This window comes from Alligator sinensis, unplaced genomic scaffold (assembly GCF_000455745.1).
Source record: "Alligator sinensis unplaced genomic scaffold, ASM45574v1 scaffold387_3, whole genome shotgun sequence".
Classification (NCBI taxonomy): domain Eukaryota; kingdom Metazoa; phylum Chordata; order Crocodylia; family Alligatoridae; genus Alligator; species Alligator sinensis.
The window spans coordinates 437,341-452,519 of record NW_005843027.1 but is presented as its reverse complement, the minus strand read 5'-3'; the positions used below and the strand labels follow the sequence as shown (position 1 = coordinate 452,519).

Sequence of the window (15,179 nt, the reverse complement as noted above, 5' to 3'; positions counted from 1 at the left end):
TCCCAGCAGAAGCATTAGCACACCCCAGTCAAAGTTCCCAGCCTTAGCTGTAGCCAGCACCAATGCCTCTGAGGGAGGCTTAAAGACAACTTGTTTGCTTGGCAAACTAAGTATTCCCTCTATTCCCATCCCCACATGCTGCCTAGCAAAGACTTTAGGAAATGAGGTTACTGTCACCATCTAGTCCACCAGCAGGTTTCACCATCTACTCTAGAAGTTCTCAAGCTTTTCATAGCATAAAATGTGTTTTAATACAGAGATTCTCTTGCACACCTCTCTCCCATCTGCAGCAGCAGCAAGTACAGCAATTATTTCAGATGGAAAAGAGGCATCCCATATTCCCAAGTTCCTTCAGGGTTGAATTAGAAGTTGGCAATAAGCTAGCTGCATGTTAATTACCAGTACTTCACTGATCAGCTTGAGAAGGTCTACTCTCACCACTGCACTTGCGCTACCATTTAACTATAAGAGCAAACAAGCCACCACCACAAAATGCTCATCTCCCCAAGCAGTCTTATAGAAAAATGGACAAACTGCACCACCAAGTGGATAGAATGGTGTACTACATCACTCAAATGAACGTAAACTTTAGTTCACTGACTACCAGTATGATGCAGGCAACACCAGGACAAGATACAGGAGGGGAAAACACACACCTAAAAACCCAAAGTGCAATTCAGATTTCCCCAAGAAGCTTCTCTTGGCCAGAAAAAACTATTCACCTGTCAGTTACCAGAAATGGACTGGATTCTTCAGCTAGAACCTGGCTTCTTACAAGAGGTGACTTCACAGGTTTTGCTGAATCTCCTATCTCAATCTGATGATAGGAAGTGCATTCCCCTAACCCATAGAAATGGAAGAGAATCAACTAGCATAGCACAAAGGATATCCAACAGGAATTCAGCTCAAGACTGACTGTACATAAAGGTGGCCCTTCCACTATTCTCACTGCTCTTCTCTCCTTGTCTGAAGTTAAAAAGGTCAACGATCAATTCATGCGCCAAAATTTAGTTCGTCTAATAAAAGATATCACAGTTACCTAAAGAACCTTGTCTGCTTATAAACTAAAAAGTGAACATATAAAACACAGCCAGCCACATACCTTGCAACATGTTCCTCTTTGACAGCAACATTCCAACTTTTGGCCTTTTAGCAGTTAAGGGTGCTAAACTTAACTGCTAAAGTTAAGTTTACTTAACTGGGTAGTAGTACTGGGTAGTAGTACCCAGTACTACTACCCAGTAGTACTGGGTACTACTGGGGAGAAGCTAGAGAGGCAGAGATGTGCCTAGTAGAGGTACCCAGTAGGGAAATAAGCAAACTCCTTCTGCCATACATCCCTTCCACCAATGTCTCACCTGGGAACCAGCAAGTGCTGCTCTAAGAACAGCACTGACAGTTCGGCAGGAAATATAGTAACCCTGGTTGGAGCCACAATTAAAACAGAACTGTACGGTTCATTTATCAGAGCCCTGCATGTTCCCATTCCAATGCCAGCAAAGCAGTAGAGAAGCTGAACTGTACAGAACATCTAGTTAAAAAGACATGCAGAGGAACAGAGGCAAATCTGCTGGCTCCAGCAGACACCCGTTTTGATCAGATTCTCAGCTCACCCTTTCCCACTCCATCCCATGCTCTTCCTCTCCAGGAGCAAGCAGGCTCAGCCCCAGGGTCAGAGAGGATGCATAACTGACGAGAGTGCAGCAATTTGCACCCTACCACCTACCCTCCAGTTTGCAACATGTTTCGCTTTAGTGGCCCAATGGTCCAATGGGCAGCATTGAACTTTTCCAGAGCAGGTGGAGGAGTGTTAGAGCCAGCAATCCCATCAGAGGCCTCTTCCTCAGGCTCCTGTTTCACAGAACTTATGATACGGTCATTCTCAGCAGGAGAGGGCTCTGAAGCAGGGGATGACACCTGGAAGGAAGGGAACATCCTAAGACCAAGGCCCCTTCTCACAAGACAGCTGCAGTTTTGGACACAGATATTTAACCGAACTGAAAGCAACAGAGGAGGCTACTTGATGGTTCAACTTGAGCCCCCTTTTCAGCAGGTCTCACCAGTCAGGGATTACACCAAGTCCCCTCAGTGGTTCCCATGCTTGAGGTTCAGCCAACTGAAAAAAAATCCCCATTGCCTCTAGCAATTAGAGATCCTTCCCCATTCACACACACACACACACACACAAGTGCGTGACCCTGAATCTCCCCCTAGTGGTGACCATTTCAGAGGGCTCTGCTAGCTGGATATCGAATCTGGTCTTTTTTGCCATTATCAGCCAAGGACTGAACCAAACGGCTTCACAGTCAGTGGCCTAAAGGAGAATTCCTCTCTCCTTCCTCCCCCACTGTCAATTTAACAGGTGGGACTGGTTAGTGTTTAGGACTGACAGAGTTTGGTTCTTTCTCAGTTTGGGGGATGGTGCTTTAGCTTCTCCAAGGCAGGATGTGAGGTGCTTCCTAGCACTTTAAGAGAACTTCCATGCTTGTTACACAGGGACACATGCAAGAGACAAACTGACTTTCTTTCTACAGACATGCATCTGGCAATATGGTGGGATGACCATGTCATGAAAGAAACACAAATGAATAAGGAGACAGCAGAGGAACTGATGCCACTACTGCAAGAAGAGATGACAAACATGAGTGAGGACAGAGTAACCACCCGAAGACTTCCTAGGCTCAAAACAGATTGAATGCCTCGTACAGTGATCAAGCCTCATCTACTTACGTACTTTGGGATATGCATGTTTATTGGGAGTCACCTCCCAAGGAAAGAAGAGAAGGTGGGGGTGAGAAGTTCCCCTGTCCTCGCCAGGTTTGTCCCTCCCAATGGATCAGGAAAGGCTAGTCTAGCATGCAACATGAAGGTACCTTTAGAAAAAGAGCATGCAAAAAGACTAAGCTGGGAATGGAGGGCGGCAGGAAGATGTTTTAATACCATGGTGATTGTTGGGAGGGAACTGTCCCTAAAGGACGGCCAACCTGATCATACGCTGCAACATCCAGAGCTGCCTGGAGAACCCATCCTGGGCAGCCATGTCCGAAAGACAGTGCTCCTGAAAATTCAAAACATCAGAGTCTTTACATAACCAGTAAGCCTGGAAGTGGGGTAGAGGGCCAAACAAAACCAGCCCTGCAACCCCAGGATACCAGGCCCTCTTCTATTGAAGGGGTTAAAAATCAAGCCCCTTTAACAAGGCAGAATTTGAGGAAAAGAGTGGTGCATGGGGGTTGCAGATGTCCTGAGCCCTGTCACATTGTTAACATCTGATGTCAGTGTTTCTCTGGTATTCATATCTCCAAGCTATGCATAGATAAATTTTCTTCTTGTTTCATCCAATGCTTTTTGATCCTTGTGCCATCTCCTCCCACAGCAGATGGCAGAAATGAAAACAATAAAGGGAGTGGGAAGAGATGCTGCCATCCCCAGCAGCACAGGAGTCCCCTGCTCTCTGAACCATCTCCAAAACACAAAGCCTTCTGCACTCCCTCTTCCTTCTCACCTGGTGCTCCAGGTTTTCTAAAGATGATGATTTTCTCTGCTTCCTGTCTGAGGGCTGATCTCTGAATAATGAAAAGGAAGAAAACATTGAATTTTCCCTCACTATAATACTCAACAGGAACTAGCCAGTAGAAACTGGTAGGAAGTGCAGAGATTCCTCTCAGTGTGAAGCGAGCTTACTGCCACAGCAGTCATACCACTTACATGAGTTGAACAAGCAAATAGTTTGGGCTAATTACAGGAGTCTCAGAGGGGCAGAATTTAAGAGTGGGGGAGGGAAACAAAATTGGACATGGTTGATGGAAACCCACCACCCACCTTGAAACACTGGCACAGGTCACCTGCACCACTGTTAGTCAGAGAGGTATTGCTGCTTCCTTAGTCTCATCACTGCCTACCAGTAGGATGTGTAAAAACAGAAAATGTGATGAGAGAACTTGTTTGCTGCCTCCTTGCTGCTCCTGGCTGACATGCAGGAGGAAACATGTATATACTTAACTGTTTCCTGAACTTTCTGTCATAGCTGGAATTCATCTCCTCATCGCTGAGCTCCTGTTCCTCAGGTGCTGAGCAGCTTCTGCAATGAGATCAGTCCATTGTGCCTGAGGATGCTACAACAGTTGTTCTCTACAAATTCCCAACATTTTTAGAATCTCCCAGGCTTCCCTAAATTGATCACATAACATATAACATATAGTTGCTTTATCATTCTTACATTTGATGGAGCATTCCGTGGTTCCTATATCTTAAATAGTCGTGCTCAAAAGACGACCTTGGTACTATAAACTATACTACATATCTTAAGCCACAGCTCTTCTCTAAACTACATGGTCCTATTCCATTTAATCTCATTTCCAAAAGAAGTGTGTCAGGTATGCAATACATTTATTTAACTTTCCATAACCCTTTTTAAGAGGTGTGCCAAGCAAAATATTCCATTGGAAAGGTTTCATAATAATCCAGGGTAATTTTTTTTATCCCACTCCCCTCCCCCCATACACACTTTTTGAAAAGCATCTTACAAACAACATCTTGGTGGCTTTGGTTTTTCGTTTTCTGAAAACCACAACTGCACAGTGAGCAGATGTTTTCCTTGAACTGTCCAAAATTATATTAAGTCTTTCTCTCTGAGTAGTTACCGTTAATTTAGAAACCATCTGTACGTAAAAGTAATCTTAATCGTTTCTTTTAATGTGCTTTACTCTGCTGTTATCTACAATGACTTTCAACTAAGCAATCATGTACCAAAGCAGGTGAAGTAGGCCCCTTTAAAGATGCTCACAATCAATGTGTCTACTGGAGAAATAAATATTACCAGCAACTTTTTTCCAGATGGCAAAATTTGTAGTATATTGAACAGTCCCCCAATCCTTCTTACCCTCTCACCTCATAATTAGTTTCCTTAATATCCTCCCATGAAGAATTTATCAGATGCTTTCTGGAAATCCAAATGTTAGTAGGTAAGATGGAATTACTTGTTAAAACTGATTCTGCTCAAGAATTCTTTTAGATTGCAGCGGAGTGTCCTTCGGTAAAATCCCAGTGGCTAGCCCAATAACATTATGCTTCGAGAGGTGATAAAGTCACCTCTCTAATAGTTGTTTTAGCCAGTTTACCTAGTTAGAAAGCAAAGTTCTATGGTGTACAATTCACATAATCATCATAAAAGAAGGCTAAAGTAAGATAGAATTCTAATTCTCCTCCTCTCAAGCACTGTTGAACAATAGACAGCATGGTTTTTATTAGCACCTTCATTATTCATTTCCCTCAGAACATTTGAAGGAGTTCCAATCACTCCTGGTTGCTTGCTTAATTTAAAAGGCCACTTTTTCTAGCCCAAATGGTGGGGAGAGATAAATGGGCGGGGAGAGAAGGAAGGTACAAGCAACAACTAAACAATGTGAGCACTTAAGCAATGCTTCAAAGTATAACCAGAGATGCAACGGATGCAGCAGAGAGAAGAAAAGCACTTAGATAAGAACTAGCACAGTTAAGTACCTGTGTTTCAGGTGAGTTTTTTGTTTTAGAACTGTACTTTTATTTTCCAATGGAAAAGTGTAGAAGTCCAGATATGAACCTGACCAGAGGGGCTTCTACATTTTAAGGTACAGGCACATCCACACAAAAGGGAGAATGAAAGCCAGCAAAAGTGGGCATGACATGTATGTGTATTTGAAGGGTATGGAGTGATAGGGAGAAAGGTTTCCCAAGGACTGGAACAAGCAAGTTCCTTACTTGTACTTGGGGTGGGGATGGAGGTAACAAAACCACTTCTCCGGTAACGACGACAGATCTATTTTGTCAGGCAGCTTCCTCCATTTCAAGCACTCCTCACACTGCACCCATGTCTGATCTGGTCTCTCTCTGCAAAAAGTGACACATGGCTGAAATGGCCTACATGCAGAGAAAAGCATTGAGGGCCTGTTGCATTTCATCCCTAGTGCATTGGGAAAGGCTGGACTCTATTAGCACCTGAACAGCAACAGAAAGTTCTGCTGAGACACCTTATATTCTAGGTGGGAAGACCACATTACCCTCCAGTTACCTGCCAATTCCCCTGAGCACTCATCAGGAACATCCCTTTCATTACCCACTCTGTCCATCCCCACACATAAGCAATGGACTGGGTTGAAACTACCAAACTTACTACATGGATGGCATTTACTAGTCTGTCATGAGATCGCCCAATTAAAAGTGGAGATCAACCCACTAAACCCTCTCCCCTGTCTCTGCAGATGAAAGACCCACTGCTTTTAATGCTGCACTATGAGATTAGATTACTGTAAAACTTGTCCTCACGCTATCATGCTGGATGCATTTGAAGTTCCCAAGTTCATCTGGGCCATCTTCGCTTTCCAGTAAAGATTGAGTTTCTGTCCCAGGGCAGTGACTGTCCGTCTAGTGGGAAAAAGAGAAGAGTGAAAACCCAGGCAGATCCTGCTGTCTTTCTCACCAGATAACAGCTAAGAAGGGTAGAGCAACAGACCTCCCTTACTACCAGCCTTTGCCTTTTGCCACCCTTGCCAGAGACACCCACACATCCTATGGTGATAGGGACCCAAAAACGTGATAAGCTTGCTACTGTTGGGATTACCTGGATTTTAGAACACAGCTTATATTGTGCCAGGATTTAACCCAGTATATCTCATTCATCCCACACTTCAGAATCATATCTAACTGTTTCCAGTACACAAGACTCCTAACTCAAGGTCCCTGGGGTCAGCAGTTTGCTGCTTCAAACTGTCTTTGAACCTTTCACAGGAACAAAACACCCTGTAGGCTAAGAGATACACTTGCCTTCAGAACCAGGTGATCAGAGCTTCCTCTTGGATCAAGGAGTCAGGACATACATAGGGAGTCACTAATTTCTGACCCCAAAAGTTTATCAGTAGTATGAATTTACACAATGGGGCCAAGAATGGCAACTCATACTTGATAGCCTTTACCCAGTGGCTTTGTAGCACCATTTTAAAACTAAAGGTATAGCTCAGGGGTGGCCAACCTACGGCATAGATGCCAAGTGGCACAGCCACCCTCTATGCGTGGCACACAGCAGATTGAGGAAAGGGGCCAGCAGAACAAAGGAAAGCAGCAGATCTAACATGGGAAGATCAGAATTGGCATTCTAAGAAGGTACAGAGCTTAATTTGTGGCACACCTATGAAAAAGACTGTCCCCCGCTGGTTTAGCTAATACAGCTAACCCTATCTAAAATATGGGCAAATTTCTCCTCCTCCTTCCCCACCCTCCAAAGAGGGTCCCTTAGCCAAAGTTATTTACCCTTATGGTCTAATGAAATGTCCCATCCAGCTACTGATTAACATATACAATTAGAAGTACTCTCTGAGACTCAGGACAGCAATGAACTTGTAGCAAATCTGGTACAAACTCAAGCATGAAGAATTTTGGTATCTGTTCCAAGGGGGAGAGAATGGAGCAGCCACGGGTAGCTTTTTCCTTCTCCCATGAAGGAAAGATCCCTTTCTGAACACTGAAAAAGGGCTCTAGATGCTTCTGTAAAAATTCTATTCATCTTGCATGTCAAAGTATTAAATGTTAGATCATACCAACCAAAAGATCAGAGAAAATCAGAGAGCTGTCCCAGCAGAGCAGTCCAGAGAGAAAACAAATCTGGGCAACGTTCAGATCACTGAAGCTGTCCCAAGTTACTAAGGTCTGTTTCTGTTGTTCTGCCATGACATTGTGAGCAACATTTGAGGACAGAGTCTTCTCTAATTTTCTTAGTCTTTAGGGGAGACTCCCTTCTACCCACAATCCACCCTTTCCACTAATAACACTGAGTGTTGGTTGAACAACTCAATCTGGCTGCAGCCCAGACCCAAGGTGCCTCAGGAAGATGTGTACCAATGGTACATCAAAGATATGTCTGACTGATGGATTAGCAAACAGTTTGGCAGGGGGAGGGGAAGCTAAAAACTGTTAAACCAAAAAAAATGTCCACAAATACCTCACCCCTGCTGAGATAAGGGGCCTCTGTGAATACAACATTACTGCTGGTAGATATTTGCACTAATTTAAGAGCAGTATCTAGCAGCATAGCAAAAATTGTATGGTCCTGCTGTGCTCATCCTCACTCCCTGCTCTCTTCTAGATTCTATGCTTAGATCCTTTTCTAAAACGTTTGTTCCTGCAAGGTAGCATATACCTACAGGATGGGGGTGCCCAACTACACACGTAACTGAGAGAGGGTGGGCATAAAAGAGTGGCAGTACAAGCTCCTGCTTGCTGCTCCTGCCCAGAGCAGGGGGGCTGGACCCAATGATTTCACTAGGTCTCTTCCAGCCCTAAACTTCTGTGAATCTGTGAACAGAAGACTCAATGGGGACGTAGCTGGGCTTTATTTTCCTGTGATGAAATTCAGGTTCTCATAGTTTGGGAAACACTGCTTTTCTGTGTTCAGCAAACGGACATAGAACAGACTATGTTCTAGGTCATATGAGTCTTTCATGGGTGAAGACATGCACTGAAGACAGAGCTGGGTGAACATGGAGATTGTGCTCCTTCTCACCTCAGGAGACCATGGTCTTTCCAGATTTCAGGCATTTTATGGTAAGGGCATCAGAGAAGGAAGATGAGCCAACCAAGAGCTACTTTGTACCTAAAGCCTACTCATGCAACAGCTGCAGAGCCCCCTTACCGGTATTCCTTGTTTTCTTCAAAGTCCTGTTTGTTGTGTGCTGGTTTAAGAAAGTTGCACTCAATCACCCCGATTACTCCCACACCATCTCCCTACACCAATGGCCAAAAAAAAGAGAAGGAAACAATTGTTTCAGACATTCTGTTTATCATGGTAAAAAAAACTAGCATCTCTGGAAGAATGGTTCTTAACTCCTTTGCAACAAAGGAACCAAGGCAACATAATCCTATACTGTACACTGATTTCTGTACCATGTGCACAGCAAGCACATGCATTAGACAGTCTCCTGCTACCATTTGGCTCTACAACAATAATAAGTGGTCTCTGAAGATGCAAACAGCTATCAAATCTAGGCCAGCATCAAAATGAAGCTATGCATACTAAAAACTGCTTGTGATGAGAGGGCCTCAGATACTAGGTTTCCAGGTTCAATTCCTCCTACACAAAGGCTAGAGAAACTCTGGAACCCCATGGAACCCAGAAGAAAGGTTCTATTCAAGGGTCACTTCGCATGAAGCCATATGTTCATCACCCTTCCTCGTTTCTGAGGCACAGAGGGAAAGCATTGACCACTCACCTTCATCTGGCAGCCAACCTTCTCGTAGGACTTGATAAGTCGGTTGTTGTGGTACATCATGATCCCACAGTGGCTTTTATTTTTGCAGTTGAACCCAAAGGTAATCTTCACTCTTTTATTCTGAGAAAAACCTTGTCAAAGGAGAAACAGACAGCAAGCTTGATAGGGGAGAAGAGGGGAAAAGAATTAGGTGCTTTGTAGGAAGGATGTTGGCAGAAGGGATAAGAGCGGAGTAAAGGATGACCAAAAGGTAAGCCATCCAAGTTTTTCATTTCATAATTTCACAATGAATGGTATGTGGAGTAGATGCTGCATTCCTAAAGCAACACATTTTCCTCTTTAGCAAGACTAAGCTAAACCTTGGTTCCCTAGGGAGAGAGAGGCCCTGTATACACAGCCAGAAGTGTTGGATAACCACAACTGCAGTTTGTCTGATTTAACAGACTGATATAAGCAAATTGGATAACCAGGTTAAAACATGCCCAGTTCTCTCAAAGTGGTGTAGAATTGATTTTAAGAGATTATAGTTATAAATCACAGTTATAGATCACAGTTATTGTCATATATATTACAGTTGTAAGAGATTCAAACTCTGTCTAAAATAGGTGGCTCAAACAGTTACCATCCAGGTAAGTCACAAATCACTAATAAGGTGATGATGTTTGGCTGATTTGATTTCATAAACCTCAATGAATGCTGAAGTGAAGAATCCAAGGCACTCAATAAAATTCCACTTTCTTCAAGTTCTAAATTAATATGGGTTCAGTTCTGGACAAGAACTTCTGCTACTAGGCTTACAAAAGAAAGAACACATGAACAATAGCTCTATTTCATCAAGGTGGAGGCTATTCCTTTTAGAGGGCTATTTATACCATAGACATCCATATGGCATATTCTCCACAGAATGCCATCTTAACTTTATTTAGGATAATGTATTCCTCTAGGTCAGAGGAATTTTACTTTTTACTCATGCTAATTCTACAGAACAAAAGCCTCTCAGACAACAAGTCAGAGTCAATTTCTTTTTGAACAGTGTCACCATAGCTTACTAAACTACAATCTGTCCAGCTATGCACACCTACCAAAAACATGCTTCCTAAGGAACTTCCTAAGGCAACAGCTAGCCTGCAAAAGTTTACACTGAGAGGGATGGCACAAAAGCAAAAAACAACTCACTGGCTTTCCAATTCCTGACTCTGTATGCAGGGCTAGAAAAAAAAATCTATTTCTTCAAATTTTTCCACATTTGATACAGAATTTGAGTCAAACCTAAATCCTGGAAGACGAGAGTTACTTTTCAGACAAGAACCACTGTTTATGTACATTTAAGGGGTGGGGAGAGCTGCACACTTGGTTTTTCGATATTCAGTTTAAGACTTACTCCGTTTTGTGGAGATTTTAAACAACCAAGTGCAGCTTCCTTTTTTTTTTTTTTTTTTGCTTTGACATGGGACACCAGTTTTACTCTGTTGGCAGATTATCAAAAGAAACAAGTGAAGAAAAATGTTGTTCTCATTTAGCTGTATGCAAAAATACTTAAAAACCTCACAAGGCCAACTTCCATTTTTTCAGGAAAAATAAAGTCAGCAAGTAAATAAATACCTTTGAGCTGCATAAGATCTCCCCTTTCTTCATAACCAAGGTCTAGTCAAATGTATTGGTTTATTCATAAGGCTCTTCCCTATTCTCTTTTAAGGGAGTTCATAATTTTAAAATACATTTCTGACGCATTTTGCCCAAATCAGCTAGGCATGTCAGTCAAGACCTTGTTACCAACACAAAAGTGTGGAGTCTCATGATTTTGGCTTGGGTTTTAAATTCAGCTGTCTGCAGTATGGAGGCATATCAGTTCCTTTCTGGCAGCTGGACTTCACCCATGCTTGAGGCGTGCAAGCATTTCTACACTGCTTTCACTTCTTCCATCGTAAGCAGTTGTGAGGACTCCTTCATGAACTGTTCAAACTGGAGTCTAGCCTCTCCGGAGGTAACGGAAAGGTGGAAGGAGAACAAGAATCAGCCTGAGTGTTCATTTAACACTAGACTCTACACTATTGTCCTTATCCAGCTAAACCAGCCCTAAATATAGACATGGGATTAATATTCATTGGAAATAACTGGTTCCAATAGTTGCCTTGATGCAGTGAAGAGCAGGAGCACCATGAGGCAACTGTAAGGATACTACGAAGGTGGGTTTGTATACATTATATTCAATATGGGCCAAGCTCTTGGCCATCAGCTGAGTCTTCACCTTCTTCTGTCGCAGAACAATCTGCATGCGGGGCTTCAGGTACAAGATGCTGCAGTATGCCTGAGAACAGGGGACAGTGCAAGACAAGCATAATGAACACAGATTTCACCAAACAGGCGACTCCCCAACCAGTCCCAACCCATACAGCCAAGCAATTGAGTCCTGTCCAAACAGACAGACACTTGGCATCAGTCCTACACACTTTATATGCCATGTGAATACCTAAACTGAGAATGGCTCCTGTTGTCTGATACCAACATGAGTAGTTCAGCTCACAGTGCTTGCCTGGGATAGACATGGTGCAACTCTTGTCTCAGCACTCAACCACTTCTACAGAGCTAACTCCAGCCACCCTGACTCACCCGTAAGGAGTACTCCGTTTCTGGTGCAGAGGACTCCTGAATCTTCTCGAGGTGTGGAGGTAGTAGCTTCCTCCCAGGATTCTCTGCTTCCTCTGTGTTGAAGTCTGATATCCGAATGTCAAACCTGTCTGTATCAAAGTCTAGCTCTGGCTTTCCATCTTTATTTCTGAAAAATGCCACAAACAAGAGCTAGGAGAACATCCTGCTCAGCCATGGTGTATTAGGACCAAAACAAATTTAGAATAATTAAGCAATAACCTCAAACCTAACAGAATAAAAGTTCAATTCAGTCCTGACATAGGAAAAGTGCAAAAACTGTTCCTGCAAGTGCTACTCTTCCATTTCCAGAGTCATGCATCACATACCTTAAAAGTAGTTCAAAGTGTTCCCGTTCCTTTCCTGTTCCCCTTGGGGCAGTCATTTTTATAGGCTTAAGTCACACAGCATCAAAGTCAAGCACCTCATAAACATGAATTAGACCTCAAAATTGTTCTATGAGGAAGGGAAGAAATACTTCCTTGACTGACTTGACTACAAAAAAAGCATGTCTGTGGCAGACAAAAGCAAACCCCAACCTTCTGATTCCTAGCTCTGTTGCCCAAACAAAATTATACACAGGGAGAAGAAATCCAATGCATCCTAATGAGTACAAGGCAATATCTAGATGGACAATGTAGGAAGCTTCTGCCCTTAGGAAGCATTGTCCATGTAAGTCTTAAGCATTGTTCTACAGAAGTTCCTGCCCTCTTGAGGAAAAGGAAGCAATTGGCTAATATTTGGCATTGGAAAGCTGAGAAGCAGAGGGCCTAGGTCTCTACTTTCAAAACTGCACCCTTAGGTTAGATTTACACGAAGTGCTCAATTTAAGCACAAAATGAAAAATTTTCCAACTGTCACCCCTGCAAATTCTACACTTAAGCTGCGTTCTTTGCTTCCTACACACCACCATGTCCAACACAGGGTGCATGTCCTAGCCAGGTCTTGGCAACAGCTGTGAAACCTGCTGCATCTAGCACAGCTACTAACATGGGCACTTAGGACAATTCTATTGCTTCACACAGAAGAATACACTTGTGAGCAATCTCTCCCAGCTGAGATGGATCTGCAGGGTTAACAGAAGTAAACAGCAACAATAGGACCATAGCAAAACAGGTCTCTACCATAGTAAAATGGTACAAACAAGACTGCTACAAACAAGAAGCATCCCCACAGAGTAAGATAATATCATATTTACATTTAAGGGTTAAACATAGCAAGCTATATAAAATTTGGTGTTTCTACCAGAGGAGGAGGATGGATTGAACTGCCCCTGCTGTAATTCAGACCAGCCTTGTACTCAAACATTATGCCACTGAACTAGTACTTCTCCCCTCATTTTTTCAGTATTCAGCTTTCCACCTCCCAATGCCTAATTCCTCACGTGCCTGGGCTCCCAGTACCTGCGGATGTTCCAGATGAGGATACGTGTGCCCTTCTTGCCTGGAATGGCATCAAACTGTGACAGCAGCTCCTCCTCCGTGTTGAAGAGAGTATATTTCAAGATGGCCTCAAGGCTTGGCACAGAGTCTTCTGTTACAATCATTTTCTTTAGAAGCCACAAAATCAAAGAAAGAACAGGACTGGTCTAGATCTCCCCCCTTCCCTCCTTATACATTAGTGATGTTCTTGTCCAATATTAGAGGCAAGGACCATGAAAGGCTATAGCACCAACAGAAACATGACTGAGCACAGTTCAAGAGCACATTTGCAAAGCGAACCTGAGCCATGAAATAGTAACCCTGTAGGGACTTTGTGGAAAATGCCAACAGACATCAACCTTTCTGTGCATGGAGATGTAAGGAACTGATATCATACGAGTAATGTTATGCATAGATGGCTGTATAGAAAATGTGCTAAGGGGTATCTGTGTATTCTGGGTTCCCACTGGCATAGAGGCAGCAGAATATGCAATGGAAGTGTGTAAGCATCAGAGTTATGCACTAAAGAAGAGTGTTACTGCTGCAGAAGTATAACTGAGGCAAGCACAGAGCAGACCACTACTGGGATGCTAGAAGGGGGCATTCTGCAAAGGGGTGCTAGCGTTACTGAATGGATTCCACACAGATTAGCAGGAAACCCCACAGGATTCCTGACAAGCTCTGATATAAAAAAGGATCGACATTTGATGGATGCAACTCTAAGCTCCAGCTGCAGCTGGAGTGGCTCTTCAAGTGCTGAGCTGAACACTGTCACTATGTGGTCCTTTGAAAAGATTACACCCTCTGCAGCTGCTACTCACAGACAGCAGCACATACAGGCAAAACTGTGCAAAGCTACTGAGGTGCATCTCCAGTCAGTCTGCATTACCAGCACTGTGCTGCAGAAAGACTTTACGGAAAATGCTGAGTTTTGGGCTCCCTCAATGCTGTTCTTCACACATGCTGCCCTCCCCCGCCCCGCCCCCTCCCCTTAATAAGCAGTTCAGGAAGCATGGCCCCTCTCACTTTTCAGGGAAGGATATTGTTTTGCTGGCTGAATGGTACCAATGGGACAATAACAGCCTGAGCGTGGACACATTCCAGGTAGGTCTGTGAAAGGAGCCCCACGCTGAGCGCACCTCCATTCTTAGTAAAGACAATGGCATCTTTTCCCAGCCGCATAGAGCCTGACTTGAAGCCATTGCCATACACCCCTATGGATGGGTGGTTCTTCTTCGCTGCCTTGTCCGTGAAGCCAAAACTGGAATTCATTCAAATGGAAAGAGTCAGACAAGATAGTTACCTCAGAGATAGTGGTTAGCAAAAAGAGGGGATGGGGGAGGGGAGAAAGAATGGAAAGGGATTTTAAATGCAAGGCCCCACCACACAGTGGATTAAACAAATGAATACTTTTTCCTAGTACAGAACTTCCCAGCCAAAGACTTCGAAGCACTTTGTAAAGATTGTCAAGTCATCCTACAGACAGAGAAATGGAAGCTCACAGAAAAGAGATCTGCCACAGATCACAAAGCAAAACAGTGGCAGAACTATAACTAGTAGCCAATTATCTTGATACCCAGTCTTCCTTTAACTGCTGAAAGAACCATGTTGAATGCACCAAAGAACCATGACTTACTGATGACTAATATAACCTGTGCTCCGTATTTACTCTCCAAGAACCTCCAAGTACTAATGAATCCCTAAACCTCTGTAGCATAGGGCTTGTAATCCTCATTTTATAGATGTGAAAAGGAGTTACTAGGAAGGAGCAATCTGCCAGAGTTTACACACTAAGCCAATAACCATCAAGTTCACTGTGCATCCTCTCTTCCTAATTCTGCTCTATACACCAGACAACCTAATCCACTCTTTC

At 43.4% G+C, this 15,179-nt stretch overlaps 1 protein-coding gene across 6 annotated transcripts in view; it reads right to left on the bottom strand.

Annotated features, from left to right (window-relative positions):
* Positions 1–9: 9 nt before the first annotated feature.
* MORC4 (MORC family CW-type zinc finger 4) overlaps positions 10–15,179 on the bottom strand; it is a 17,845-nt gene continuing 2,675 nt past the window's right edge. Inside the window, exons 2-13 of one of the 6 annotated variants that reach the window (XM_014526347.2) lie at positions 14,350–14,567; positions 13,289–13,436; positions 11,850–12,015; positions 11,419–11,547; positions 9,240–9,359; positions 8,663–8,754; positions 6,304–6,402; positions 5,740–5,868; positions 4,004–4,081; positions 3,506–3,566; positions 2,985–3,058; positions 1,726–1,917 (exon numbers count right to left, since the gene is read on the bottom strand). In XM_014526347.2, coding sequence (XP_014381833.1) covers positions 1,866–1,917; positions 2,985–3,058; positions 3,506–3,566; positions 4,004–4,081; positions 5,740–5,868; positions 6,304–6,402; positions 8,663–8,754; positions 9,240–9,359; positions 11,419–11,547; positions 11,850–12,015; positions 13,289–13,436; positions 14,350–14,567 — 1,366 coding nt within the window. In that variant the 3' untranslated portion in view covers positions 1,726–1,865. Of the gene's footprint in view, positions 1,918–2,984; positions 3,059–3,505; positions 3,567–4,003; positions 4,082–5,739; positions 5,869–6,303; positions 6,403–8,662; positions 8,755–9,239; positions 9,360–11,418; positions 11,548–11,849; positions 12,016–12,214; positions 12,342–13,288; positions 13,437–14,349; positions 14,568–15,179 lie in introns of those variants that run through there. The other 5 variants (XM_025193220.1, XM_025193223.1, XM_025193221.1 and 2 more) reach the window with 5 other exon arrangements.